General features: G+C 45.7%; 1 protein-coding gene across 8 annotated transcripts in view; it reads left to right on the plus strand.

Annotated features, from left to right (window-relative positions):
* The window catches only part of LOC141995026 (ankyrin repeat and fibronectin type-III domain-containing protein 1-like), a 559,159-nt gene that overhangs the window by 386,925 nt on the left and 145,907 nt on the right, over positions 1-26,327 (plus strand). For 6 of the 8 annotated variants that reach the window (XM_074965740.1, XM_074965735.1, XM_074965739.1 and 3 more), the window contains exon 5: positions 10,921-10,961. In XM_074965740.1, coding sequence (XP_074821841.1) covers positions 10,921-10,961 — 41 coding nt within the window. Of the gene's footprint in view, positions 1-8,855; positions 9,188-10,920; positions 10,962-26,327 lie in introns of those variants that run through there. The other 2 variants (XM_074965745.1, XM_074965742.1) reach the window with 1 other exon arrangement.

Here is a 26,327-nt window from a genome sequence, read left to right on the forward strand (position 1 = left end):
ATTTTGCTTTTTCATCTGTGCAACACATTGCACTGATTCTCATCAGGTACAAGTGAGGTGAATTGGTCCAGCACATCCTTTAATTGATGCACCAATCCTGGCAAAGGCTTTCTGGGATATTTTTTTAAAAGCTCGGCCTTAAAACTTGGGGTATAGTCCTCTCTACACCGTGTACTCTTCAAAACAGGGTGGGATGCAGCGAGACGGGGTTTAGCAACAGCAGCTTATGTGCCAGTCACACAAAACGGCTTCAGGAAAATGAGAAAAAGACAATTTCATTGACTTAGATTTATATATGTTCTTTTGTTATTGATGATCTTACTGGTCAAGGGGGTTGGTGGTGCTCGGTAGTTTGCCAGCTCTGAATGTGACTGTGTGTTGCATAGCTGGTCTGGACGGCATCAAAGCTGCAGTGGGATTAAAAGGATTTTGAAAAGTTGAGTTTGTGCCCTTGCTATTGCTCTTTTATGGAGAAGAAAAAGAAGCCTGAATCTTTTAGTTCTTGTTGTTTTAGCTTAGAAATATCAGGAATGGTGAGTCCAGTTTTCTTTTGTTTCTCTGGAAGATCTCTTGGGTGACCTCTTGCTCCTTAACTTTAGGGGTGGAACCAGGCGTTGAATGTGTAACAGAGATGTTCTTTATCCAACACATCATGGATGCTGTGGGGCAGGAGAAAAATCAACTCTTTTACCTTCCACAGTCACATCAGGATAGGAACACCAAAGCTGTCTGTGCTGCAGTCGGTCACATTTGGAACCAGCTTTCCCCTGCCGTCACTGTATGTCTTGCCTACACTAGAAAGTTGTATCTCTTTAACTATGTTGGTACTGTATATTGAAAGCCCTACAATCCCCTAATAAGGATGCAGTTGTACGGGGTATAAAGGTGCTTTTGCCGATATAGCTATTCCTGTATGGGAAGGAGAATAAGCGAAACTGGGGTCTTTATAGCAGTATAACTACAGGCACACTTGGGGTTATACCAGTATAACTATATCGGTAAACAATTACACCCCTAACACCGTAGTTATACTGGTGCAAAAACTGTGTGTAGACCAGGCCTTAGTCTCCTCCTTTGCTGCTTCATTGATTTTAGGTAAGCTGTTCACCAAGGTGATCTGTAAGGCTGAGGAGGAGGCAGAGAGCTGTCTAGGGTTGGAAGATAGAATAGATCTACATTATGAAGGATGGGCCTTCCAACAACACGGTGTTCCGAGCACCTTATTGGAGAACTGCGAGATGGATTGTGGCCAGGTTATGGAGAGCACCTGTAACAGCACTGCGTCACCACCTGCATTGTCCTGCTGGGGTACAAGGAGATGGAGCATGTGCAATGTCTCTGGCAGCAGCACGTCCACCCCCGACTCTATCACATTCACTCTCCCTGTTCCATGCTGGGGGGATTGGTAGATGGGCTGGGCTGCTGTTCCTCTGTCTCCAGTGGCCCCTTCCATCATGCTGAAATGTTTCTGTATAGCGAGGAATTCTTTTCCCTATCTCTTGAGGCTGATGAGCTTTAGAGACAGACTTGAGCATCATGTAAAAATGTATGTTTAAAAATACACCCAGCACGATAAAACTGACTCCTCTCCATTATTTCATTAGGGGATTTGGAGTGTGCTTCCTAAACCCTGAGTCATCAATGAAATGAGCAGACAAGGAGAAATGCGCAAGGCTGTGCTCCAGGTGACTCATCCAGAGTGGTGAGGAACCGTGAGGTGGGGTTTGGATCAGGGCGCTGTTGATTTAACTCAGTCACCACCCTCCATTCCTTGTTTCCTTCTCTCCTGGGCTCCAGCTTGCTTTGCAGGAACGACAGGTCAGCCAGAACGTCAGTGGCTTCTGCAGATATTTTAGGAGAGACAATGTGCTTCCTCCAGTATCACCCCTCTGTAGCACCTTGCTGTGCTTTTACACCAGTCTTCATAGAAACAAGAAAGCAGACGGCCCAGTAATATAATGAGAGATATATATGTAGGCTCTAAATCTCAGATCATTTCATGCCCACCTCAGGGGTAGGAACCTTTCCTATCACCAGAGAGTTAAGTGTCAAACCTTAGAGGTTTCATTCCAGGGAGCATCTTTGCCTGCTTCAGTCATCAGGCACAGGTTGGGTATCACAGAATTTAGACATGAATCAACTAGACCAGTGCCTCTCAAAGTGGTGGTCCGCGGACCGAGCCATCGGCTGCCGGTCTGTGCGCACATTGGGGAAAAAAGTTGCCGGTCCGCCACATCAGATAGCTTGAGAAGCACTGAACTAGACCATCTCCCTATGAGGGCAGGAATTGTCCCTTCTGCATGTTGCTTAGTGCTTTATCTAGACAGCTTTTAAAAATCCTGGGCGATTTAAAAAATCCCCTCCACTCCGAAGACTCTTCCAAACGCTAATAAATCTCAGCATCAGGACATTTTTCCTGACTAAATTTTCCCTCTTTTTCCCTCCTTCATTCCACCTTCCACTGACTGAGTACATGGCCATTATAGTCCTTATGGCAAATTTCACCCATTTGGCAGCATCTGTACTCAAGACAATCTGAATTAAGTGTGCTGGTAACATTCCGTGAGCATCATATTAAAAACTTTCCTACAATCCAAATATATGACCAGTCTATCTCCTGTTCCCCCTTCAACCATTAGTGTTTTTCTGTGAAAAAATGAAATCAAGTTTGTCTGGCGAGATTTATTCTTTGTCATCCCAACTTTTTATTGCTCCTGGTTCCATTGTCTTGCAGGTAAATAATAACAATAGTGTTACTTCACTCCTATAAAGCACTTTCATCTATAGATTTCTAAGAGCTTCACAAAGGAAGCTTAGTGGTGTTATCCCCATTTTAAAGATGGAGAAACTGAGGCATGGAGAGGGGAAATTATTTCCTTAGGGTTACCCAGCAGGCCAATGGCAGAGCTGGGAATCCTGGTTCCTTGTCCAGGTCCGATTCACTGGACCACATTCCTAGAATTTTTTCTTATTATTTGTGTTATTCTTTCACTAGGGATTGTAGATAGATTTTCTGGATAATAATTAGCAGGATCATGCCTCAGAAATTCCCAGTTTCCTATAACTGGGCAAAGTAGCTCTTTTGGATATAGCTGTCTTCTACAAGAAATGTGTTGAGCAAGCATGTGTGCAGCATTTTGAAAAAAGTGAAAGTGCTGTGTAGGTGATAGTACTATTACTGTTGTTGTTGCTATTTATTAATGTACTAGGAAGAACTGCTATTCCAAAGAACTGTTGGTGAGTCTCTGTTACCTAAACGACAGCTGGACTGGTAAGGCCCAGACCTATTCCCAGTAAAGTCAATAAGAGTCTTTCCATTGACTTCGCAGGGAATTGGAGTGAACCCCTTATCGTGGATTAAGCATTTCCAAAAGTGCCTTCTAGAGGCATTGTGAGGTCCCTATGATGCGGTCATTTGAAGAAGTAATGGGAGTCTTTCATGGGGACAAGTGAAAACTTGGTGCTCACTCTGAATGTCTTTCTCTTACTGCAAGGGGTGCGATCCATGGCAGAAGACCATGTAGCCATTGAAGTGGGATATGACTGTGGCTGATGTTGGGTAAGGTAGGAGTGCTTTTGGAAGAGGCCGTCTCCCAGTGATAACCATTGGGAAGGTGAAGTGGGCTTGCTAGGAGAAGGCCTTTTTGAGTGAAGAACAGGATTTGCAAGTAAAAGCTGGTAGGGAAGGCTGTTGAGAAGGAGAATGAGTTCTTCAGGGTGCTGATTAGTAAAACAAGGTTACGAATGAAGACTGGTGAAAACCAGGTTCTCCATTAGAAGGCGTAAGATATGCTTCCAGCACCCCGAAGGCTGATTTCAGGAAATACAGTGCACGGACTTCTTGGGCTTTGGACTGCTGCTGCTTTGACTGCCCAGGTCACAGCGGTATTGTACTGTGTAATGTTCAGTGTAGGCACTCTTGTCACTGTAGGCGCTGAGCACCTTCCAGCTGTGCACTAAGCAGTGTGACTAACCTCTGTCACATACTGTATATTCTTCAAGTATTGGTTAAATGGGCTATTTGCCTATATGTGACTACTTCTCTACCAATAGGTAACTAATAACCTCTGAGGGGGTCAGTCAGGCCTTCTCTGTCTCCACGGGAGGCATCAGTGCCCTGACATTCCCCATCCAAGGAAAATCCTCTCAGCTGGGCGAGATGATCCCCCCACAGGGCCAGGAGGACATACTGATCAATCAAGAACCAGTAGGCCAGTTACAGAGGCTTGCCTGTGTTTGCTTAGGGGCAGAGCTGGGTGACACTGGGACAGAGGAGGAGTGCCTCAGGGCTAACCCAGAAGCCAGGGCCTGGTCCTACGAGCTGCAGCTAAGCTGTTGCATTTGAAGGTTGTTTTATTTCCTCTTTGTTTCAAGGTGCAGACAGTGGAACCAGGAGTTGCTGTTTAGTTACTTGATTGTTCAGAGGCTGACACCAAGCTTACGGCACAGGCTACCTTGCCCCAAGCTGGCATCCAGAGGTTGCAGACTCAGGCAGGGAGCACCTGAAGTACCAGGCGTGGCCCTGAAGGGGCACTGCAGAGCAACCCCACCTCCCACACTGCCCCAGAATGGGTGACCAGGTAGTTATACATTGTTTGTCTTTCCACATGTGGTTCCAGAGCAATTCCTGGGAGCTGCCTCATGTGACTGGTTCAGACTTTCTGTCTGAGGTCGCTGCTCCAGAAGAATGATTTATTGCTAGGTATTTCTAGGGTGTTCATCGCCGTAGCAATGGGTTTAGAAGCAGGTGCTTTCCAAACATATGCAAAGTGGGGAGAGGCCTCCCTGAGAGCAGAGCGGTAAAGTGCACATCTCCGAGAGGGGATTTCAAACTGATTGCAGATGAACATTGTGCAGCTCCATGTCCAGACAAGAATGCGGAGAACCCAGGTACCCCCTATGCAGATAGAGGTAAGAAACCATTTTCAGGCTCTCTGCACAGGTACTATTGCAGAGAATGATTTGGAAGAGCCACCTGAGGGAAGGGATCAGAGCCCATCGACTGGAAGGCATAGGATGCATTGTCCTAGGGATGGGGGTTCCACGACCTCCACTCCCAAGAGGAGGAGACAGGTGGTGGTGCTTGGGGACTCCCTCCTAAGGGGGACAGAGTCATCCATCTGCCGACCAGAGTGAGAGACTCGAGAAGTGTGAGCTAGAATTTAGGATGTGACAGAGTGTCTGCCGAGACTGGTCAAGCCCTCGGATCGCTTCCCTTCTTACTTCTCCACGTGGGTACCAATGATACTGCCAAGAATGACCTTGAGCAGGTCACTGCAGACCACGTGGCTCTGGGAAGAAGGATAAGGGAGTTTGAGGTGCAAGTCATGTTCTTGTCCATCCTCCCTGTTGAAGGAAAAGGCCCAGGTAAGGACCGTCGAACTGTGGAGGTAAATGCGTGGTTACACAGGTGGTGTTGGAGAGAGGGCTTTGAATTCTTAGGATGTTGTTCCAGGAAGAAGGATTGCTAGGAAGAAATCGGATCCACCTAATGAAGAGAGGGAAGACTATCTTCACAGGCAGGCTTGCTAACCTTGTGAGAAGGGCTTTAACCTAGGTTCTCCGGGGGATGGTGACTTAAGCCCTGAGGTAAGTGGGGAAGTGGGATACCAGGGGGAAACACAAGGAGGAGGGTGCAACGGGGGGCCTCCTGATTCATACTGAGAAAGAAGGGTAATCAGCTAGTTATCTTAGGTGCCTGTACACGTACGCAAGAAGCCTGTGAAACAAGCAGGAAGAATTGGAAGTCCTGGCACAGTCAAAGAACTATGATGTGATTGGAATAACAGAGAGTTGGTGGGGTAGCTCACATGACTGCAACACTGTCATGTTTGGCTATAAATTGTTCAGGAAGGACAGGCAGGGGAGGAAAGCTGGGGGAGTTGCATTGTATGTAAGAGAGCGGTATGATTGCTCAGAGTTCCAATATGAAACTGGAGAAAAGCCTGTTGAGAGTCAACTGAGAGCAACAAGGGTGATGTTGTGGTGGGCGTGTGCTATAGTCCACTAGACTAGGAGGATGAGGTAGATGAGGCTTTCTTCTGACAATTAAATGTAGTTTCCAGAACACAGACCCTGGTTCTAATGGGGGACTTCAATCACCCTGACATCTGCTGGGAGAGCAATGCAGCAGTGCACAGACAATCCAGGAAGTTTTTGGAGAGTGTTGGGGACAATTTCCTGGTGCAACTAGTGGAGGAACTAACCAGGGGCCGTTTTCCCTCTTGACCTGCTGCTTACAAACAGGGAACAATTGGTAGGGGAAGTAGAAGTGGGTGGCAACCTGGGCAGCAGTGACCATGAGGTGGTTGAGTTTAGGATTGTCACAAAAGGAAGAAAGGAGAGTAGCAAAATACGGACCCTAGACTTCAGAAAAGTAGACTTTGACTCTGTTAGGGATCTGATGGGCAGGATCCTCTGGGTGGCTAATATGAGGGGGAAAGGAGTCCAGGAGAGCGGGCTGTATTTGAAAAAAGCCTTATTGAGGGCGCAGGAACAAACCATTCCAATGTGTAGAAAGAATAGCAAATATGACAGGCAACCAGTTTGGCTTAACATAAAAATCTTCGGTGAGCTTAAACACAAAAAGGAAGCTTACAAGAAGTGGAAACTTGGACAGATGACTAGGGAGGAGTATAAAAGTATTGCTCGAGCATGCAGGCGTGTAATCAGGAAGGCCAAAACACAACTGGAGTTGCAGCTAGCAAGGAATGTGAAGGGTAACAAGAAGGGTTTCTACAGGTATGTTAGCAACAAGAAAAAGGTCAGGGAAAGTGTGGGACCCTTAATGAATGGGAGAGGCAACCTAGTGACAGATGATGTGGAAAAAGCTGAAGTACTCAATTCTTTTTTTGCCTCGGTCCTCACAGAGAAGGTCAGCTCCCACACTGCTGTCCTGGGCAACACAGTATGGGGAGGAGGTGAGCAGCCCTCAGTGGTGAAAGAACAGGTTAAGGGCTATTTAGAAAAGCTAGACATACACAAGTCCATGGGTCCAGATCTAATGCATCCAAGGGTGCTGAGAGAATTGGCTGATGTGATTGCAGAGCCATTGGCCATTATCTTGAAAACTCATGGCGATTGGGGGAGGTTCCGGACAATTGGAAAAAGGCCAATATAGTGTCCGTCTTTAAAAAAGGGAAAAAGGAGAACTTGGGGTACTACAGACAGTTCAGCCTGACCTCAGTCCCTGGAAAAATCATGGAGCAGGTCCTCAAGGAAACCATTTTGAAGCACTTGGAGGAGAGGAAGGTGATCAGGAACAGTCAACATGGTTTCACCAAGGGCAAGTCATACCTGACCAACTTGATTGCCTTCTGTGATGAGATAACTGGCTCTGTGGATATGGGGAAAGTGGTGGACGTGAGATATCTGAACTTTAGCAAAGCTTCTGATACGGTCTTCTACAATATTCTTGCCAGCAACTTAAAAAAGTATGGATTGGATGAATGGAATATAAGGTGGATAGAAAACTGGATAGATTGTCGGGCTCAACGGGTAGTGATTAATGGCTTGATGTCTAGTTGTTAGCTGCTATCAAGCAGAGTGCCCCAGGGGTTGGTCCTGGGGCTGGTTTTGTTCAACATCTTTATTAATGATCTGGATGATGGGATGATTGCATCCTCAGCAAGTTTGCAGATGACACTAAGCTGGGGAGAGAGGTAGATATGCTGGAGGGTAGGGATAGGGTCCAGAGTGACCTAGACAAATTGGAGGATTGGGCCAAAAGAAATCTGATGAGGTTCAACAAGGACAAGTGCAGAGTCCTGCATTTAAGAAGGAAGAATCCCATGCACCGCTACTGGCTGGGGACCGACTGGCTAAGCGGCAGTTCTGCAGAAAAGGACCTGGGGATTACAGTGGACAAGAAGCTGGATATGAGTCAGCAGTGTGCCCTTGTTGCCAAGAAGGCCAACGGCACATTGGGCTGTATTAGTAGGAGCATTGCCTGCAGATTGAGGGAAGTGATTATTCCCCTCTATTCAGCACTGGTGAGGCCACACCTGGAGTATTGTGTCCAGTGTTGGTCCCTCCACTATAGAAGGGATGTGGACAACTTGGAGAGAGTCCAGCAGAGTGCAATGAAAATTATTAGGGGGCTGGGGCACATGACTTACGAGGAGAGCTGAGGGAACTGGGCTTGTTTAGTCTGCAGAAGAGAAGAATGAGCCTTCAATTACCTGAAGTGGGGGGGGGGGGTTCCAAAGAGGATGAAGCTCGGCTGTTCTCAGTGTTGGGAGATGACAGAACAAGGAGCAATGGTCTCAAGTTGCAGTGTGGGAGGTTTAGGTTGGATATTAGGAAACACTATTTCACTAGGGAGCTGGTGAAGCACTGGAATGGGTTACCTAGGGAGATGGTGGAATCTCCATCCTTAGAGCTTTTTAAGGCACGGCTTGACAAAACCCTGGCTGGGATGATTTCGTTAGGGTTGGTCCTGCTTTGAGCAGGGGGTTGGACTAGATGACCTCCTGAGGTCTCTTTCAATCCTAATCTTTTATGATTCTATGATTCTATTAGTTTTGAGTGAAAGCCTTCTGGAAATAGGGCCGTAGTACATCCCACCTATAAGGGGCTGGGTGCATATTGCTTCCTACCCAGTGTGCTTGGACAGGCACTGAAAGGCTTAGAAATTCTCAATGAAGAGGCAGTGTAGCCACTTGCTTTTCAATTAAATAGTGCAAACAACCAGTGGGTCCCTTGAGGCGAGGAGGCTGGTGTTGTGAATTCAGTGGGGGCGGTGATTACTGCTCCATTGATTAGTATTCTGCCTGGTTGCTTCTCACTGTTTTGAAGTTAGCCTTAGCTATTGCCTGGCAACCGTAGTGTAAAAGTACAACACCAGCTCCAGAGTTCAAGCCTGCTCCTCGCATGCACACACATCCTCTCCTACTCCACTGCCGGTCCGGAGCTGGGGGCTGTATCCTCCCTGCTAAACCATCCTCATCTTCAACTCTGCGAGGAGGAAGATTGAAAGGGGAGAGGAGGGAAGGTTGGACAATAAGAAAACAAGCAGCGAGAGCAAAGACCAGGCAGTACAAAGAGGAAAAGAGGGTTCTTAGCACTGGGACGATGGGCGGGGCTTGCTGAAGCTAAGGTTTGGTCTGTCTGTCTGTCTTGCTGTCTCTCCCTTGCCCCAGCGCAGCCTGAAGGCAATAACTGCAGCTGCTGAAAGTCTGCTTACCAGGTATGGCTCTGCTGGTTCCCCTCTCTCCCTCCCTTCCATGTCCATTTGCTGGTGGAAGTGCTGCTGGCAGCACCTTGCCTGGCCCCAGCCACTCCCCAGAAGTGCAAGAGGTCTGGCTTTTGCTCAGTGTGCCCCTCTCTCTTTATATCTCACATGGGGCAATCACTTACCCCCAGTTAGTTTGCAGCCCTGAGGTCTTGTCTGTCAGGAATGGGTCCCAGAGTAGAGGAGAGCTGAGGGTGTGGGGCTCTCCTCACCTGCCTAGGACTTGGGTGACATCTCTCTGTTTCCTTTCTCTAGGGGCCGAGAGTGATTTGTCTGAACGTATTTCCCCCCAGAATCAGCTGCTGGGGTAGCCAGGAAAGGTCAGCTGATATACGGACATGTACATTGTGTACAGAGTCACCATACACATAACCATACCTCTTCTCATGCACACATCCACATGTGCATTTTCTCTCACACACTTCCACACCTGTCACACACACCCTCTTGTCCACCCCTCTTACACACCTGCGTGCCCCTGGCACACCCTCTCTCCCACACACTCTCGTATGCTCTCTCCCACATGCAAACAGGAATTCACAGAAGCTTGCTGAATGCATGCCAAAACACACTACCTTTGCCAGAGCAGGTTTTGCATGTGTGAAAATCCAAGCCCCTTTGGAAATCCATCCTGTGGTATTTTCCTTCTGAAAGACTGAGACAGGGTGGGACATGCTTTGGAAAATACAAAGTTCTTAGACTGTCTTAGAGCAGGTGGTTTGAGATTTTGTCAAACTTTTAATAATGGTGTTGTTGGTGACACCACATTAAACCATCTACACTTGGAAAACAATAGCACATGGGAATCTCTCTGTATGTCAGATCACCTCTTCTACTGGCATTTGTGGATGCATGCTTGGAGTTTGACACAGTTCATCTAGTGTGATGTACTGAGTGGTTGAGACTGGGACTTGGGAGACCTGAGTTCAGCTCAGACATGCTGTGTATCCTTGAGCAAGTCGATCAGTTAATCTGTGCCATACTTCCCCTTTTGTAGCCCGGGGACAATAGCACTTCTCTGCCTCACAGGGTAAAATCCAGTAACCAGTTCACGATGTGCTCACCTGCAGGGTGAGGTGGCCAGATAGGGGCTGAGAGAGATTAGGATGCATAGTGAGTCAAACTGTATCTGCGAACCGTGGGCCTGGTGGCATTTCTGCTTATCTGAATACAGAGCTTGTGAACCCCTCCCGCCCTTCTGCACAACATGCTTGTTGAGTGTCCTGAGAAATGTTGCCACTCCAGCCAGGGGCATCACAGCCTCCTGTTCATCCCCAGGGCTGATACTATTGAGGCAATGGCAGTGCAAGCTGTCCCCCCCAGCGTGATTGTAACCTGGCATCTAGGAGTGAGAGGATCGTTGTGTCCGCATGACCTGTTCAGTCCTTGGTCTCCACTGAGATTGCCTGCAGGGGAGGCAGTGAATGCAGCTGCCGGTGGCAACTCCTGCCACCTATTCACTTCACACAGGCCACTGAGAAAGCCATTAGGCATCCATGATTTTCAGTGGCTCGTGGCAGAAGTTGGATTTGAACCCAGCCTCTGGGGGTGAAAGGATCCATGTGCTATTCCCATTCCTACATGCACACATGAATGCTTTCTGTTGCTCTCTCCGCATGGGGTAGGTGTTCCTGGCAGGCAGATGAATGAAAGGGGCTTAAAGAAACATGTCTGTTTTTGTCTTACAGAGCCTTGGGTCGGCGGACAAGAAGGACTTTTACCAACCGAAGTAAGTGCCAGTGGCCTGTGTGTTTGAGAGAGAGTGCATGCACCTGAATGGAAATTCACAGTTGCAATGTATTATTGAGAGAAACACTGTATCTCACTAAGATTAGCCATGTCAATGGATAAGAATAGCTTCTGCAATTACCCTTGCTAGGACGACACTGCAAGGGCTGTCAGTCGCTTTGCTTCAGGACATATGCAAATCCCCAGATGGGGTCAGGAAGAATCAAGGCTGCTCTGCCTGGTATCAGGGACCAGGCTGGTGTCCAGCAGCCTTGGGAGGAGGGGGTTGCAAAGATGGTCTTTCCCACCTTTGCTACTCCTTGCTCTGGAATTGTATGGAACACTGTGTGGTTGGTCTGGAGAATCTGGTGCTGTAAGTTGTAACTGGCTGGTCTTGGAGCCAGTTTTTCACTGCCAGTATTTTGACACAAATGCTTCCCTCTCATTCCATCTGATACAAGCCATCACCTCTGAGGGCAAAACGGGGAAAGAGGGCTCTTTGGAGCCACTGTATCAGTAGTCACAGACGAAGGCTCTCCTAATATACCACCAGACCAGCAACAGGGAAGGCAGTTGGCAGAACAGCGCATTCCCTGTCTACATGGACCGTTGCTCTGATCCAGTATGGCCGTTCCTACGAGACAGAGTGAATAAAGCCCTTAAACCATTTTCAAACTCTGGGCCCCTGACTGAAGTACAACCGAAGCCCTCATCTCTGCAGAATTTGGGTAGTTACACCAAACATGCAAGGCCTTTCGGTAGAGAAAGGTACCTATAGAGCTGCAGAATGTGAAGGCTTCCTGTTTGAAATGCAGCATTGCCAATGTGATCTTTCGATAAGAGTGACTTCTCTTAAAAACTGGAGAGGTACTTACAGCATCCAGTCCTGACTGGAACGGAGCCATTCCTGTGGCCCTGCAGCACTGTGATGTCGAGCATTTATTAGTGTGTGCATAGTCTGTTGTCATCACTGCTTTGGCCTTTTTCATAACCTTCTGAGCTTTTTCAATCTGCGAAAATAGAGTGTTGAGGTATTTCTGGTGACGGAAGCTGTGGAAGCGAGCTGTAACTTTTGGGAACAGCACTGGAATTTTCTCCTTCAAGGGGATGGGACTGGGGAGAAATGTCTTTAAAAATAGAGTTGTTCTGCTATTTATTTCTGCTGGTCGCTTTCCAAAGAGCATCTCCAGCAGGCTCCTTTTCAGCACTGTGTACAAAATGTGTGGTGAGCACAAGACAACAGCCTCTGTCACTGCCTTGTCTGATTACTCTTAGCATCAGAATAGATGCCTTTGGAGTACTAGTAGAATTTCAGACTTCATCATGGTGTGTCTAGCAGCAAGCATGGTTTGCAATCAGAGTGTATTTGATTTAAATCAAATTGATTTAAATCATGATTTAAATCACTAGTCAGAAAGACTCGATTTAATCATGGATTTCTCCATAAAAGGGCATTCTTGTTGGTTGTTATAACCTTAATATATATTCTTCACAACTCAGAGATAGATGTAAGTTTCATTTTTAGAAGGTACACACTATACATTTTTAAGTGATTTATTTTGAAAACTTTTCAGATTAGTTTTATAGCTATATCAGAAAATGAATGATTGTTTCGTTATTTAATTTACCAAAGGTAATTGAAGCAGATATTTATGAAGTAATTGGGAGGTGAACTATCTCCAATTCAACAGGTTAATCATTAATATTTGTAGGATTTTCATGCCATGCTGTATTAGAAGGAGAACATCACCAGACAGACATTTAAATTGTTTTATTTAACTAAAACAACAACGTTATGTATTCTGGATTTTTTTCTTCAACAGCAAACATATAATATTTTAACAAAACAAGCATACAAATTTTTTAATGTAGTTAAACATTCAAGTTTTTTAAAATCAGGCTTGTTTTTGTTAAAATTGTTTTTAACTAAAATAGTTAAATGAAATATTTTTTAAAAACCACAAAAATTAAATCGACTGTGTCAGCCAGGTCAACATGAAAAGCTTAAAATATTGGTTTCTGCAGCTAACTCAGTCGTCTTCACCTTCATTTTCCTGTTTGTTCGTAATCTGGAAAAGAAAAACAAGCTTTCCTGCTTTTTCAGGTCCCAAACGATTTCTCAGTTTGGAATGAATTAGTCCAAAGGAAGAAAATATTCTTTCTACACCAGCAGAAGAAGCTACTGCTGTTAAAAGTGAGATTATCACTTCAAGAGTCTCTGAATCCAAGTGCCTTAGTGACTTCCACCAGCTCACTGGTGTGACTTTCTTTAAAACATTATCAGCAAACATATATTTCTTGAATGGTTCACCCTTAGCTCTGAAGTTTATTATAGGTGGCATTATGGAGGGATGATTGCTGGATGTCCATGTCATAGCCAACTCCTCTTCTTCAGCAGTTAAGGTTTGACCCTGGTACCGAATATTGAGACTATGTGCAAGAAAATGAGCTGGAGCTATTGCTTGTCCCATTCAGTTTTTTAAAGCTTGTAATTTATCTCTGTCATTGTATATTTCTCTTTTGAAGATCTCACTCAGTTCCTTCCAAATTTCAACAGCGTCAGCAATAAAACAGCTATTTCCCTGCATTTTGTTCAAGGCTACAGAAACAGGCTTCAGGATACTCAGCATGTGTTCAACATTTCTCTTAAGCCCCAAGCAGTGGATGTATTGTTTCTTGACTTTAGCAAAGCTTTTGACACGGTCTCCCACAGTATTCTTGTCAGCAAGTTAAGGAAGTATGGGCTGGATGAATGCACTATAAGGTGGGTAGAAAGCTGGCTAGATTGTCGGGCTCAACGGGTAGTGATCAATGGCTCCATGTCTAGTTGGCAGCCGGTGTCAAGTGGTGTGCCCCAGGGGTCGGTCCTGGGGCCGGTTTTGTTCAATATCTTCATAAATGATCTGGAGGATGGTGTGGATTGCACTCTCAGCAAATTTGCGGATGATACTAAACTGGGAGGAGTGGTAGATACGCTGGAGGGGAGGGATAGGATACAGAAGGACCTAGACAAATTGGAGGATTGGGCCAAAAGAAATCTGATGAGGTTCAATAAGGATAAGTGCAGGGTCCTGCACTTAGGATGGAAGAATCCAATGCACCGCTACAGACTAGGGACCGAATGGCTAGGCAGCAGTTCTGCAGAAAAGGACCTAGGGGTGACAGTGGACGAGAAGCTGGATATGAGTCTACAGTGTGCCCTTGTTGCCAAGAAGGCCAATGGCATTTTGGGATGTATAAGTAGGGGCATAGCGAGCAGATCGAGGGACGTGATCGTTCCCCTCTATTCGACACTAGTGAGGCCTCATCTGGAGTACTGTGTCCAGTTTTGGGCCCCACACTACAAGAAGGATGTGGATAAATTGGAGAGAGTCCAGCGAAGGGCAACAAAAATGATTAGGGGTCTAGAGCACATGACTTATGAAGAGAGGCTGAGGGAGCTGGGATTGTTTAGTCTGCAGAAGAGAAGAATGAGGGGGGATTTGATAGCTGCTTTCAACTGCCTGAAAGGGGGTTCCAAAGAGGATGGCTCTAGACTGTTCTCAATGGTAGCAGATGACAGAATGAGGAGTAATGGTCTCAAGTTGCAATGGGGGAGGTTTAGATTGGATATTAGGAAAAACTTTTTCACTAAGAGGGTGGTGAAACACTGGAATGCGTTACCTAGGGAGGTGGTAGAATCTCCTTCCTTAGAGGTTTTTAAGGTCAGGCTTGACAAAGCCCTGGCTGGGATGATTTAACTGGGAATTGGTCCTGCTTCGAGCAGGGGGTTGGACTAGATGACCTTCTGGGGTCCCTTCCAACCCTGATATTCTATGATTCTATGTTGAGAACTTTGGCTGTGATGGTGCCATCTATTTTTTCACGATTTTGTTCACAAACTGTCATCAGATTAGGCCAGTTCTTGATCTAGTGCTCAAAACAGTTCACTACTGTGTTCCATCGCACGTTCTGTGGGAGAGTTAGCTTGGTTCCTCCCACTTTTTTCAGAGCAGCTGCTGCAAAGTGGTTGTTACGGAAGTATTTTGCCATTTCGACAATGTTAGCCTTTATTTCTGGAACACTGAAGTCTTTGGCTAGGACGTGAATCAAATGAGGACTGCAACCGTGTGTTATTAGCTTTGGACTCTCTTCACTCTCTTCTAAATAATTTGTTCTCATCTTGGATACATTTGCAGCATTGTCTGTGACCAAACTGCATACTAGACATTTGAATTTTTTTTCACAGTTTGTTATAGCTTTTACTGCTATGTCTTGTAAGTATTCTGCTGTGTGTGCATTTCCTGATGTATCAATTGTTTCTGTAAGGAAGACATTCCCTTCTTCTTCTGTCACACAAGCATGTACAATAGGATCATTGTGGACATTTCTCCACTCATCAAGACTCAGGTTAACAATTTTACCCTTTAGACCTTTTGCGCACTGCTCAATTTCTCTTTCATACACTTTATCCAGCAATTGGCCTGTGACATCTGCTCTGTTGGGTGGACTGTATCCTGGTCTTAAAGACTGAACCATGTTAATGAAGTGTGGGTTCTCAATCATACGGAAAGGAGAGTTTGTTGCATAAACAAACCGAGCAATTTTTTCATCAATTACCTCTTTTTGTAATCTGCTGGTTCTTATCACAAACTTATCTATGGTTGTTTCTGGATGATGGAGTTGTTTTTTTTCTTTTGCTGCAGGTGATATACTGTGGCTATGCGACATACATGATGTGACTGAAACACTATCCTTGGCAGATAACTCTGAAACTATAGAAAATGATGGTGATCTTGAAGGTGGATAGTCTTCAGAATCCTGTATGTTGAGGATGGATTCTCCTAAACAAAATAAGTCAATGCAGTTATTTAATTATTATTACCATACGGCTCATTTAGTATTACTCATTGCATTCACTGACACTCAGATCTACTTTAAAGCTGAAATTGTAAAAGGAAGATCTGCCTATTTCAGCTATTTATTTTTTATCACAACTGCATCTGAAATGATAGTACCATAGAGTAACAACTATATTTTTTGCTCAAACATGAGAATTCAAGACTAGTCCAGAAGGAAGACAGGCAGTCCTTAAGAAAGAAGTATGAAATAAAAAAGTTTACCTACATGAAGATCCTGCATGTTCAGACATGTTCCTTTCATCATCTTCAGTGCAGCTTCCTCCTGAGAAGGAACACTTCTCATGATGTTGTTTCTTTCAGGCAGCCAGGCCTTGCATTTCTTTGTTGCATTGTTTGAATTTTGCACACATGCCTGTCTTACCCACAGGTAGAGGAACTTCATTAAAATATTCCCAAACTGGGTCTCCTTTACGGCCTGCTGCCATTATAGGTTTTCCCTTCTAGTGAGAGAATGGTATGGTAGATCTCAAATCAATGAAGGCTACACTCAGAAAGATCTCAAGACTTCTGGAATATGCTCAAACAGTTTCACTTTTGTTTCCACTGCCTGTCCCTCCCTTCTCACATTTATCTCCAGACTTCTTCTCCTTGTCCAGATCTGTTCAGCCCCCAACAATCTTCTATTCATTGAACTTTTTGAAACTTTGCACTTTTAGAGAGAGGTAAGGGATTGACTCTGTGTACACAAATTTGCAGGGGCACAATAGGGTTGAGGTCTGTTATTTCTCATCTCTATATATTATTTATTTAAAAACATTTTTGCTGTTAACAAGGATGTTGTCTGTGGAGACACAAATCCACAGTTTGAGATCCGCAAAACTAAGCATCTCTGATCAGGGGCGGCTCTACCAATTTTGCCACCCCAAGCAGTCGCTGCCGAATTGCCGCCACGCCCGGAAGAGCAGCGGAGCTGGCGCCAAATTGCCACCGCCCCATTCTCAGTGCCAAAAAAAGCTGAAAAGCTGGTGCCTGGAGCTGGCCCTGTCTCTGATGGTATCTTCTAGACTGAGCACTGAGTCCCATTGGGTAGATAGAAAGATTAATCTAAATAATGTATACAGAAGCCCCTGGAACCCCATAAGATTGGGTGCCTAATCCATGAACTGGAGCTCATTTAAAACTTTTCTTAAACATTACATGGATATTTTGTCTCATACTATAGAATTAGAATTTATAATCCCTATTCCATGGTGAGATATTTTTGAGCTATAATGTATCTTAATTAAAACTATCTGTAGATCGGTTTTTTCCCTCAAAAAGCATTTTATTAAAAAAATCCAATTTAAATAAAAAAAACGATTTAAATAAAAAAATCTGATTTTTTAATTTTTTTTAAAAAGCATTGATTTTTCTTCACCCTGTTTGCAGTTCATGATGTGTGTGTGTGTATATTTCTTCAATTCATCCATCCATCTACGTTCCCTTGATCTGTCTATTGCCAAGATTTGCAAAAAGAAATGCCTAACATTAGGCTCCTAATTCCATGTTTAGAAACCTAAATTACAGGAGCTCTCAATTCTTTGGCTTCAGGACAGGCACATGCTGGCACAATTTTTAAAAGTCAGTGGAGGTGCTGGTGCTCAGCCCTTTTGAAAATCAAAGCACTTATTTAGGTGCCGAAATCTCACACAGGTTTCTGGAAGCTTTGAGGATCCATCACAGAGTTATGACCCTATGCTAGACGTAGTGAAGAAAGTGAAGCACCTGTGGCTGAGGACTTTGAATTACATTTGTAGCCTTATTAACAATCCTCCAGTGTTTGTCTATTGCATGTTGCATGGAGTGCATGATTTTTGAGACAAGAAAAGCATGCCTTTTTCATGCTCTTGTGAGACTGCTTATCAGAAATGTGGGAGTCAAACAGTGGAGATTATTCTTAAATGTAGGGGCCAAATCATGGCCCCCCTCCAAACCCCGCCCTGCAGGAAAACCCAATAGAAGGGCAAAGGGACTCCCAGAGTTTCCTACAGATCATCCCATCAGGGGAACGAGGGATGTTTGCCTGCCTCAGAGAGGGCAGAGAGTGTGCCCTTCTCCACCCATTGAAGTCGTATAATCAATGGGCTAATCCAGTGGGCCCCGCGGAGGTGTGTTGCAGAGGGGTCAGGGCATTTGTCCAGAGGCTTGGTATTGTAGTGGTGCTTCCTGTACCCCCTCCATTTCCTTTGGTAACACAGTTCCATCAGGAGCCATGACTTGGTTTCCTGCATAAACCTGGGCCATACCCCTACCCTGAAAGAGTGTTAAGTCTGTATTTTTGGAGATCCCCAACGTTGCCAGGGAATGATTCTGTGCAGAGCAGCTGTTCCCTGGCCACAGCTCCTTGTATGCACAGAGATCACAGGTGGGGGCTTCCATGGGAGGGAGTGGGTAGAATGCCACTCAGTTGTCTCCCCAACAAAATAAGAAGCATTCCTGCCAGTTTGCTAGTATTTTCCTACCTTCCAGACTTCTAAGCCACTTCTCAGAGCTCTGAATCCTTAGCGTCACCTCCAGGGAGCTGTGAGAACCTCAGTGTTTCGCTGAGTGGACTGTGATGTCAGACCATGACCTAACCAATCATAAGACATGTGACGCAAATTAATTTGCATCCTGCTATCCTGTGTAAGATTCTTTGCTGGTTGTCTGGGGATTTGTGTTACACATACAAACAAAGCTGCATTTGACAGGCACAGCTTCCTGGCTGTGACACATAGCCAGCATCACTGCTGTCCAGTTTGATTTTTCCCCTGCACTTGCTGCCACTGGCATTGTTGCTGTTTCAGATACAGTCTCTATGACAATGCACTGTCTGGCCCAGCGAGACTGTGCAATACATGCCTGATTCTGTGGGTACTCCTTGGAGTCAGTGTGAGCGGGCCGTGCTATGGACTTGTCAGGAAGTATTCAGCATCTGACATGATTGGGTTCTCCTTGTTGGAATAGGATATGCATTCTCGTCTCCTCTCCTTTGTTCTTGCTTCTCGATTCTGCAGTCACACCCACACATCTGGACTCTTGTGTTCCTACCTCTGAACAGGTACTCACCTGCATTATGTTCTGTGCCCATCACTGTGTTACCTGAGCCCCTTGCAGCGATTTAAGCAATGTCACATGCATCTGTCAAATCTGGTTCTCTCTTCCTCTTTCCTCTCCCAAGTGCAGGATCTGGGTCCTAGATTGCAGGGAATCTGTCTTGGTTTAGTTTGTAAAGTGAATGTGGATTTATGTGCTCCATAAGTAATTAAGAAGAATCTTTGAGAGGCAGGACATGCTAAGGGCATTACAGTTACAGTTATAGTCTAAATAAATATAGTGCAGTGCCAGAGTAACTCCCGTAGATAGTAAGATCTAGGCAGACTGGAGCTTGCTCTTAGGAATTTGAACTGTAGAGGCACTTGGTTATTTCTGAGCACAATTTAGTCACCCACCTCCTTTATCTGATGTGAGCCTGATGTAGTTTAGCTGCTGATACTTGGCCATGTGACTGTATTCTTCCTTATCTGTTCTCAGGTCTACATAATTCTTAGGTGAGGTTCATCCCTGTTCATCTTCTACACTGAAGCGTTATACTTTTATATGTTTCAGAGTAACAGCCGTGTTAGTCTGTATTCGCAAAAAGAAAAGGAGTACTTGTGGCACCTTAGAGACTAACCAATTTATTTGAGCATAAGCTTTCGTGAGCTACAGCTCATTTCATCAGATGCATTCAGTGGAAAATACGGAAGATGTTTTTATACACAAAGACGATGAAAAAATGGGTGTTTATCACTACAAAAGGTTTTCTCTCTCCCTACCCCACTCTCCTGCTGATGTACATTGTAAGGAGAGTGATCACTTTAGATAAGCTATTACCAACAGGAGAGTGGGTTTTGGAGGGGGGGGAGAAAACCTGGATTTGTGCTGCAAATGGCCCACCTTGATTATCATACACATTGTAAGGAGAGTAATCACTTTAAATAAGCTGTTACCAGCAGGAGAGTGGGGTGGGGGGAGAGAAAACCTTTTGTAGTGATAAACATCCATTTTTTCATGGTCTGTGTGTATAAAAACATCTTCTGTATTTTCCACAGTATGCATCCAATGAAGTGATCTGTAGCTCACGAAAGCTTATGCTCAAATAAATTGGTTAGTCTCTAAGGTGCCACAAGTACTCCTTTTCTTTATACTTTTATATAGCTCTAGTTTTTTAGCTACAGCTCAGAAGAAAACATTTGGAAGCACTTTTTAAAGCCCTTTTTGTTTGTTTGTTTTGCCTTGCAATATTCATTACATCAATACTGGCCTCTATAGCTTTGCCTGTCTTTTAAAGACAGAATGTTTGTTCCTAGACTAAGAACTTTCTATGCCACAGTTTCAGCTTAAAGTGAAGTTTTATTGCTGAATTATTATCTTCTAAAACCCTGGGATTTTAAAGGATCTGGAAATGGGTATTTACCCCTTCAAAACATCACATTCCGTCATAACAACACTGCTGTACTTCTGTGAGGGACATTCATTTGCATTCCTTCTATAATTCAGACATTATAATAAAGACAACGACAATACCAGCACATACGTAGTACATTTAACATTTTCTGCAGTGGGTGAGAATCACTCAGCAGGGACATTCATCCCCTGGCTGGTGAAGCTGAGTTAACACTGTAATCTCTTTCCTCCCACCCCCACCTCCCTATTGGCAAAGTTCTGGGCACTGGGGAAGAAAGAGAGGAATGGGATACATTGTGAATGGGAAGGGAAGGCAGTAATGTAAGGACGAGGAGTTAGATGGGAAGGGAAAGATAACATGAGAGGAAGGATGGTCTTGTGAGTAAGGTGGTGGACTGGGACTTGGAAGAGCTTAGATCAGTTCCAGTCTCTGTCACAGACTCCCTGTGGGACATTGGTCAAGTCACTGAAGATATGCCTACTATAATCACAAGGTGCAATTTCAGCTCATGTAGAAATCCCTGAGCTAGCTTTAATCTAGCTAGCTCGGGTCCCAGAGCAGTGAAGATGCAGCAGCACAGACTAGCCCTACCAGTAATTACACAGGGTTCCAGATGGGCTTGTACAGCTCACACAGATGCCTGTGCTTTCATGGTTTCACTGCTCCAGGACCTAAGGTAGCTCAATTAAAGGTGAGCTATAATCACAACCTGTAAGTATAATATATATGTGCCTAATCTCCCTGTTCCCCAGCTGTAAAGGGGGGCTAATAACCTTTCCTTTCTCCTGACTCTTCTCTGTTTCCATTGTAAACTCTCACTATGTGTATGTACAGTGCTGAGCACAGTCTTGGTTGGGGCTTGTAATATCAGTAATTACAAAAAGCTACATTATTAAGGTTGCAAAATTAAGCACTGCAAGGTTCAGAAATGCCTGAATTAAGGTTTCTTGCCTAATTTTAGTTGGGCCCCCTTGAGCACATGCATTATGACACTGTCTTTAATTACATGATCATAGACTAGCCCCTCATTCAGTGCATGGGCTAGACCCGCTCTGGAGATGAATCAGAGTTGTGTGATAAAGGAGACTGCTGCCGGTAGGAGCCTTGCTTCATTTGTTGCAGAAGCTGGAAGCTGTGCAGCGAATGAGGCAGGGGACTGCAGGAAGAGAAAGGACGGTCTCATGGAGAATTGGTTCCTAACCTTGTTTCTGACAAAGAGTTCCTGTGTGACACTGGGCAAGTCACTTAAACCAAACTTTTCACAGACAGTCACTAATTGTGTGTTTCTCATTTTCTGGGTGCACAACCTGAAGCCTTGTGGTCTGATTTCCAGAAGTGCTGAGCACTCACAGGCAACAGGAGCTTTGCTTTGAGTATGGAAAGGACTATATACAGCTAAGTACTCTGAAATTTGGGTTCTTGGCATCTCAAATTGTGTACCCAAAGTGACTGAATACTTTTGACCCTAATTTCTCTCTGCCTCTGCATCTCATGTGTAAAATGGGGCAAATCCCACCCCCATGCCTCACAGGGAGATAAGTTATGTTTGTAAAGCACTCAGATACTATAGTGATGTGTGGCATAGGAAAGCCCATCAGGAAATCAATAATTCTGTTTTCATAGTAGGGTTTAAAGAGGGTGCAGTAAGTAAGGCCTGAGGGTGCAGTAAGTAAGGCCTGGGGCCACAAACTTGAACAATGAATAGAAAACAGAATAACGGAATCACTACTCATTAATTGAGCACCATTCATTCTGCGCACTGAAAGAGGCAGGGATCTCATTTTAAAATTGTCATGTCATCATGTAGATAAAGACTGAATCCTAATTACTCTCAGCAGAAGTCAATTTTTATTTTGTTGTATTATTTTTTAACATTTGTTTTCAATTTGTGTTGATTTCAGTTTTCAAAGTTGTGGGAAACTGAGAGGGGTCAGACAATAACTTATGACAATAGATGATGAGCTGCAAAGAGTTAAAGTTTTATAACCCTTAAAAATCACAAACTGTCAATATCATATGTCAAAATATACAAAGTAAATAGCTTTAAATCATACTCCAAAAAGTTTTCAAGCACCATTTTTCTTACGTTGCCACTGTAATTTTTTATTATTGGGGAAATATTCTTTCACTGGCTTATGTGTGCACTATGAAATCAACATTTATTGATACTGACCGATAAAAATCTAATCCTCCCAAGCCTAATCATAATGCATAAACACAAGGGGGCTGAATTAAGATTGCACAGGCAACCTTAATTCTGGCATTTCCTAGCTTTTGAGTGCTTCACTTTGGAACCTTAATCATGTTATTTTAATGTAGTTTTTGTGTATAATTTCCTAGGTTTAAAATAAACAAACTGAAAAAAACAGAAATTCCATCATGTGGCATCATACTGACACCCACATGGCTCAACAGCAGGGTTGGAACCTTTAGCTCCAAAGCACAGGCCTCTGCCATGTGACTGGAGTAAGTGACAGCAGTAGTAGGTGGTCATCTTCTCTGTGGTCCAGCACTAGAGGCGAATGGGACACTCCTCCAGTGGGTTTCACAGGTAGCTGCTGACAGCAGAGGAATGATGAGCCACGGGAATCATGGGTTCCATTCTGGGCTCTGAAGGAGAGAGTGCTCAGACTCTGCTCCCTGTTTTCCCCCAAGCTTGACACCTTCTACTCCATCTCCTCCAACCTGTCCCTGTGCCACTCCTGGCTCCTTGGCCCAGCCCCATTCTCCTCACCTAGCCAGTCCCAGTCTCCAATCTTCAAATTTATAATCCCAGTCCCAGTCTCTTTGACCAACCAGTCTCAGTTCCCCCCACCCTCCCTGCTCTTCATCTGCTCTGTCTGTACTCTCCCTCCCTGGCCTCCATGTTCCATGTCCCCACTGGCTCCCAGCCCCAATCTCCTTCCCTGGAATCTCATCCACTATCACCCACCCCCAGCAATTTGCCCAGCCAATCCCAATCCCAGTCCCAGTTCTTCCCCAACACATTGGTTCCTTGTCAATCTGTCTCCACTCTCCTCTCACAGCCTTCCCCACCCCACCCTACTGGTTCACAGTCCCAGTTTCCTTGCCCAGATGGGCTGTCTCCCCTCCACCTCCACCTCTCAGTCTGTTTCCCTCTCTCCCGCCTTCAGTCCTATTCTACTCCCCAGGTCTTTGTCTCAACCTCCTTCTCCTGCTTCCCCTTACACCTGGTTCTTCTCCCCTGTGTATAAAAGTGAGTCAGCTTCCTCCTCCCAGCGATGGGGGCTCTGAGAGCACAGGAGAAAGAGACAATTTACTCTTAGTTCTACTCCCAGCCTGGCCCAGAGCTCCAATTGCAGGGAAAGTCCTGCTTTGCCCTGGGCTGAAGCATGCTCAGTGCAGACAGGATCTTCCCTGAAAACAGGGTCTTATAATGGGAAGTGTCAGACAACCTTAATAATAAGCAGTGCTGTCAGCCTAGCCAATAACAACAGGGAGAGGGAAGCAGAGCCGGCTCCAGGCAGCAGCAAAACAAGCAGGTGCTTGGGGCGGCACAATTCTAGGGGCAGCATTCCAGTGCCGGCCATGCCACCCCTAGCTAGAAATGTGCCCCCGCTGCCCCAGCTTGATTCCACTCCACCTCCGCCTGCTCCCCTGAGCACGCCACCGCTCCGCTTCTCCCCCCTCCCTCCCTCCCAGGCTTGCCGCGCACCAAACAGCTGTTTCACACGGCAAGCCTGGGAGAGAGGGAGGAGAAGCCGAGTGGCGGTGCGCTCAGGGGAGGCGGCAGTGGTGGAGCGGAGGTGAGCTGGGGCAGGGAGCGGTTCCTCTACCCCACCGCGTTACTTCCTGCGCTCCCCCCTCCCCACCCTCACTCCCCCCTGCTCTGCCTGCTCCCCTGAACGCACTGCCTCTCCCTCGCCTGAGAGGGAGGGGGAGAAGCGGAGTGGCGGCGTGTTCAGGGGAGCAGGCGGAGCGGAGGTGAGCGAGGGCAGGGGGTTGTGGGGGGAGAGCCGCAGGAAGCAATGGGGGTGGAGAATGCGGCACGCCCAGGGGAGGAGGCGGGGCCAGTGATTTGGGGAAAGGGTTGGAAGGCGTGGAGATTGGGCAGAGCCGGGGCTGGGGAGGGGGCATGAAAAAAAAGCGGGGGCAGCCAAAAATTTTTTTGCTTAGGGTGGCAAAAATCCTAGAGCCGGCCCTGGAGGGAAGACAGGAGTGAGCCATGATGAGAATTGAAGGAAGAAATTCTGAAGTCTGGGACATGGTGCCAAGAAAGGTAGCATGTGGGTGTAGGGGAGGTCAGGAGAGGAGACAATCTGGCTAAGAGTGGGGAGTGCGAGGGAGGGATGGCAGCCATGAGAAACAGGCAACCTGGAGAGGAAGGCAAGCAAATGGCTGAGGTTGGTAGTGAGAGCCTGTGTGTGTTGCCATGGGATATGGGATAGCAGCAGGCATGGTGGGGGCAGAGGAGAGGGATTGGGGTCTGTGATGGGAGGTGAGGATGTGATAGGGGGTTTGATAGTAGCTGGTGGGGGAGAGCGATTGGGATCTGAGAGGAGGTAGGGATACAATAACAGTGGGCAGGGGATGGGGATTGGCATCTGTGATGGGGCGGGGATACGATAGGGAATGAGGATTGAGGGAATGAGCAGGTAGGGAATGAGGATTGGGGTCTGTGAGGGGGTGAGGTACAATAGGAGCAGGAGGGGAATGAGGACTGGGGTCTTTGAAGGGGTGGGGATATGATAGCATTGTCCTAGAGGAGGGTGGAGCCATCCTGGGAACATAAGGGGGTTGGGCCTTTGGAGCTTGGCCCATATATAGCTTTTGTTGTTCGAAAGAAGCTTCTTATGTCATCCTGGTCTATGAAATCCTGGATCTCAGAAGCCTTCTCTAGCCACAACATATTTCTGATGTCACTGTAGCCCCCTTTGGACTTTGGCTCTGAGCAGGTGATAAACCTCATGTTTTCATTGGTTAGAGGAATCATTTTGCCAGTCACAGAATGCAGTTCTTTTCTGTTGAATTAATGCTAGGATTTCCTCATTGTTTTCGTCAAGCCAGTCTTGGTGCCGATGAGTGGAATATCCTATAGTTTCAGCACATGCACTGTGAATGGTATTTTTAAGTTGATCCCATTGCTCTTAAATGTCAATGATGTTATCAGGCAAGTTAGAGACAGGTGTTGCTGGAACATCTTGCAGTTGGCTTGGTCCTGAAGTGCTTTGACGTTGTACAGTTTTTGCTTAGTCTTTGGGTGTTTGCGGAGTGGTGGAGTGAGCTGCAGGTACATGACTGGTCTTACTAATCGATGGTCTATCCAACAATGATTTGTACCTCTGTCATATGGCTCGTGTTATACGGACATGGGCGTAATCTTGAGCTCTGACTATAACATAGTAAAGGAGGTGCCAGAGTTTGGACCGAGGATGTTACCAGGTGGTCTTATATTTGTTACTCTGCCTAAAGATGGTATTTGTGATGAGCAGGTGTTTTCTGAGGAGGAGAATACCATTGGGGTTTACATTTCCCACCCCTTCTTTACCTATTGTGCCACTCCAGAGTTGGGAGTCCTGTCTGACTCTGGCATTGAAATCTTCCAGGAGGATGAGTTTGTCTGCCTTAGGTGTGGCTGTGAGGACTGCATCGAGAGCTCTATAAAACTGTTCCTTGTTGTCTTTCTCATCACTGAATGTTGAGGTGTATGCACTGATGACGGTGGCATATTGGTTGTTGCTGAGCTTGAGCCAAAGAGATGCTCATTGATCCCCATGGGAAGTTCCAAAAGCTGACTGGCAAAGTCAATCCTGTGAATGCGTCTCTCTTCAGGTGGCTTTGCTTTCCAAAAGAAGGTGTAGCCACCTCCATCCTCTTTTAATTGGCCCTCATCGGCCCACGGATCTCACTAAGGGCTGCAATGTCAATGTTGAGTCTTGCCAGTTCTCTGGCAATTATGTTAGTTCTTCTTTCTGGGCATTCACTGTGCTGAGTGCCCATAAGGGTGTGGACGTTCCAGGTGGCGAAATTGTCTTGTATCTCTTGTTTCAGCCACGGAGTTGAGTGATTCCACTGGATGCAGCCATCCAGTCGGAAG

Source organism: Natator depressus, chromosome 10, assembly GCF_965152275.1.
Source record: "Natator depressus isolate rNatDep1 chromosome 10, rNatDep2.hap1, whole genome shotgun sequence".
Classification (NCBI taxonomy): Eukaryota; Metazoa; Chordata; order Testudines; family Cheloniidae; genus Natator; species Natator depressus.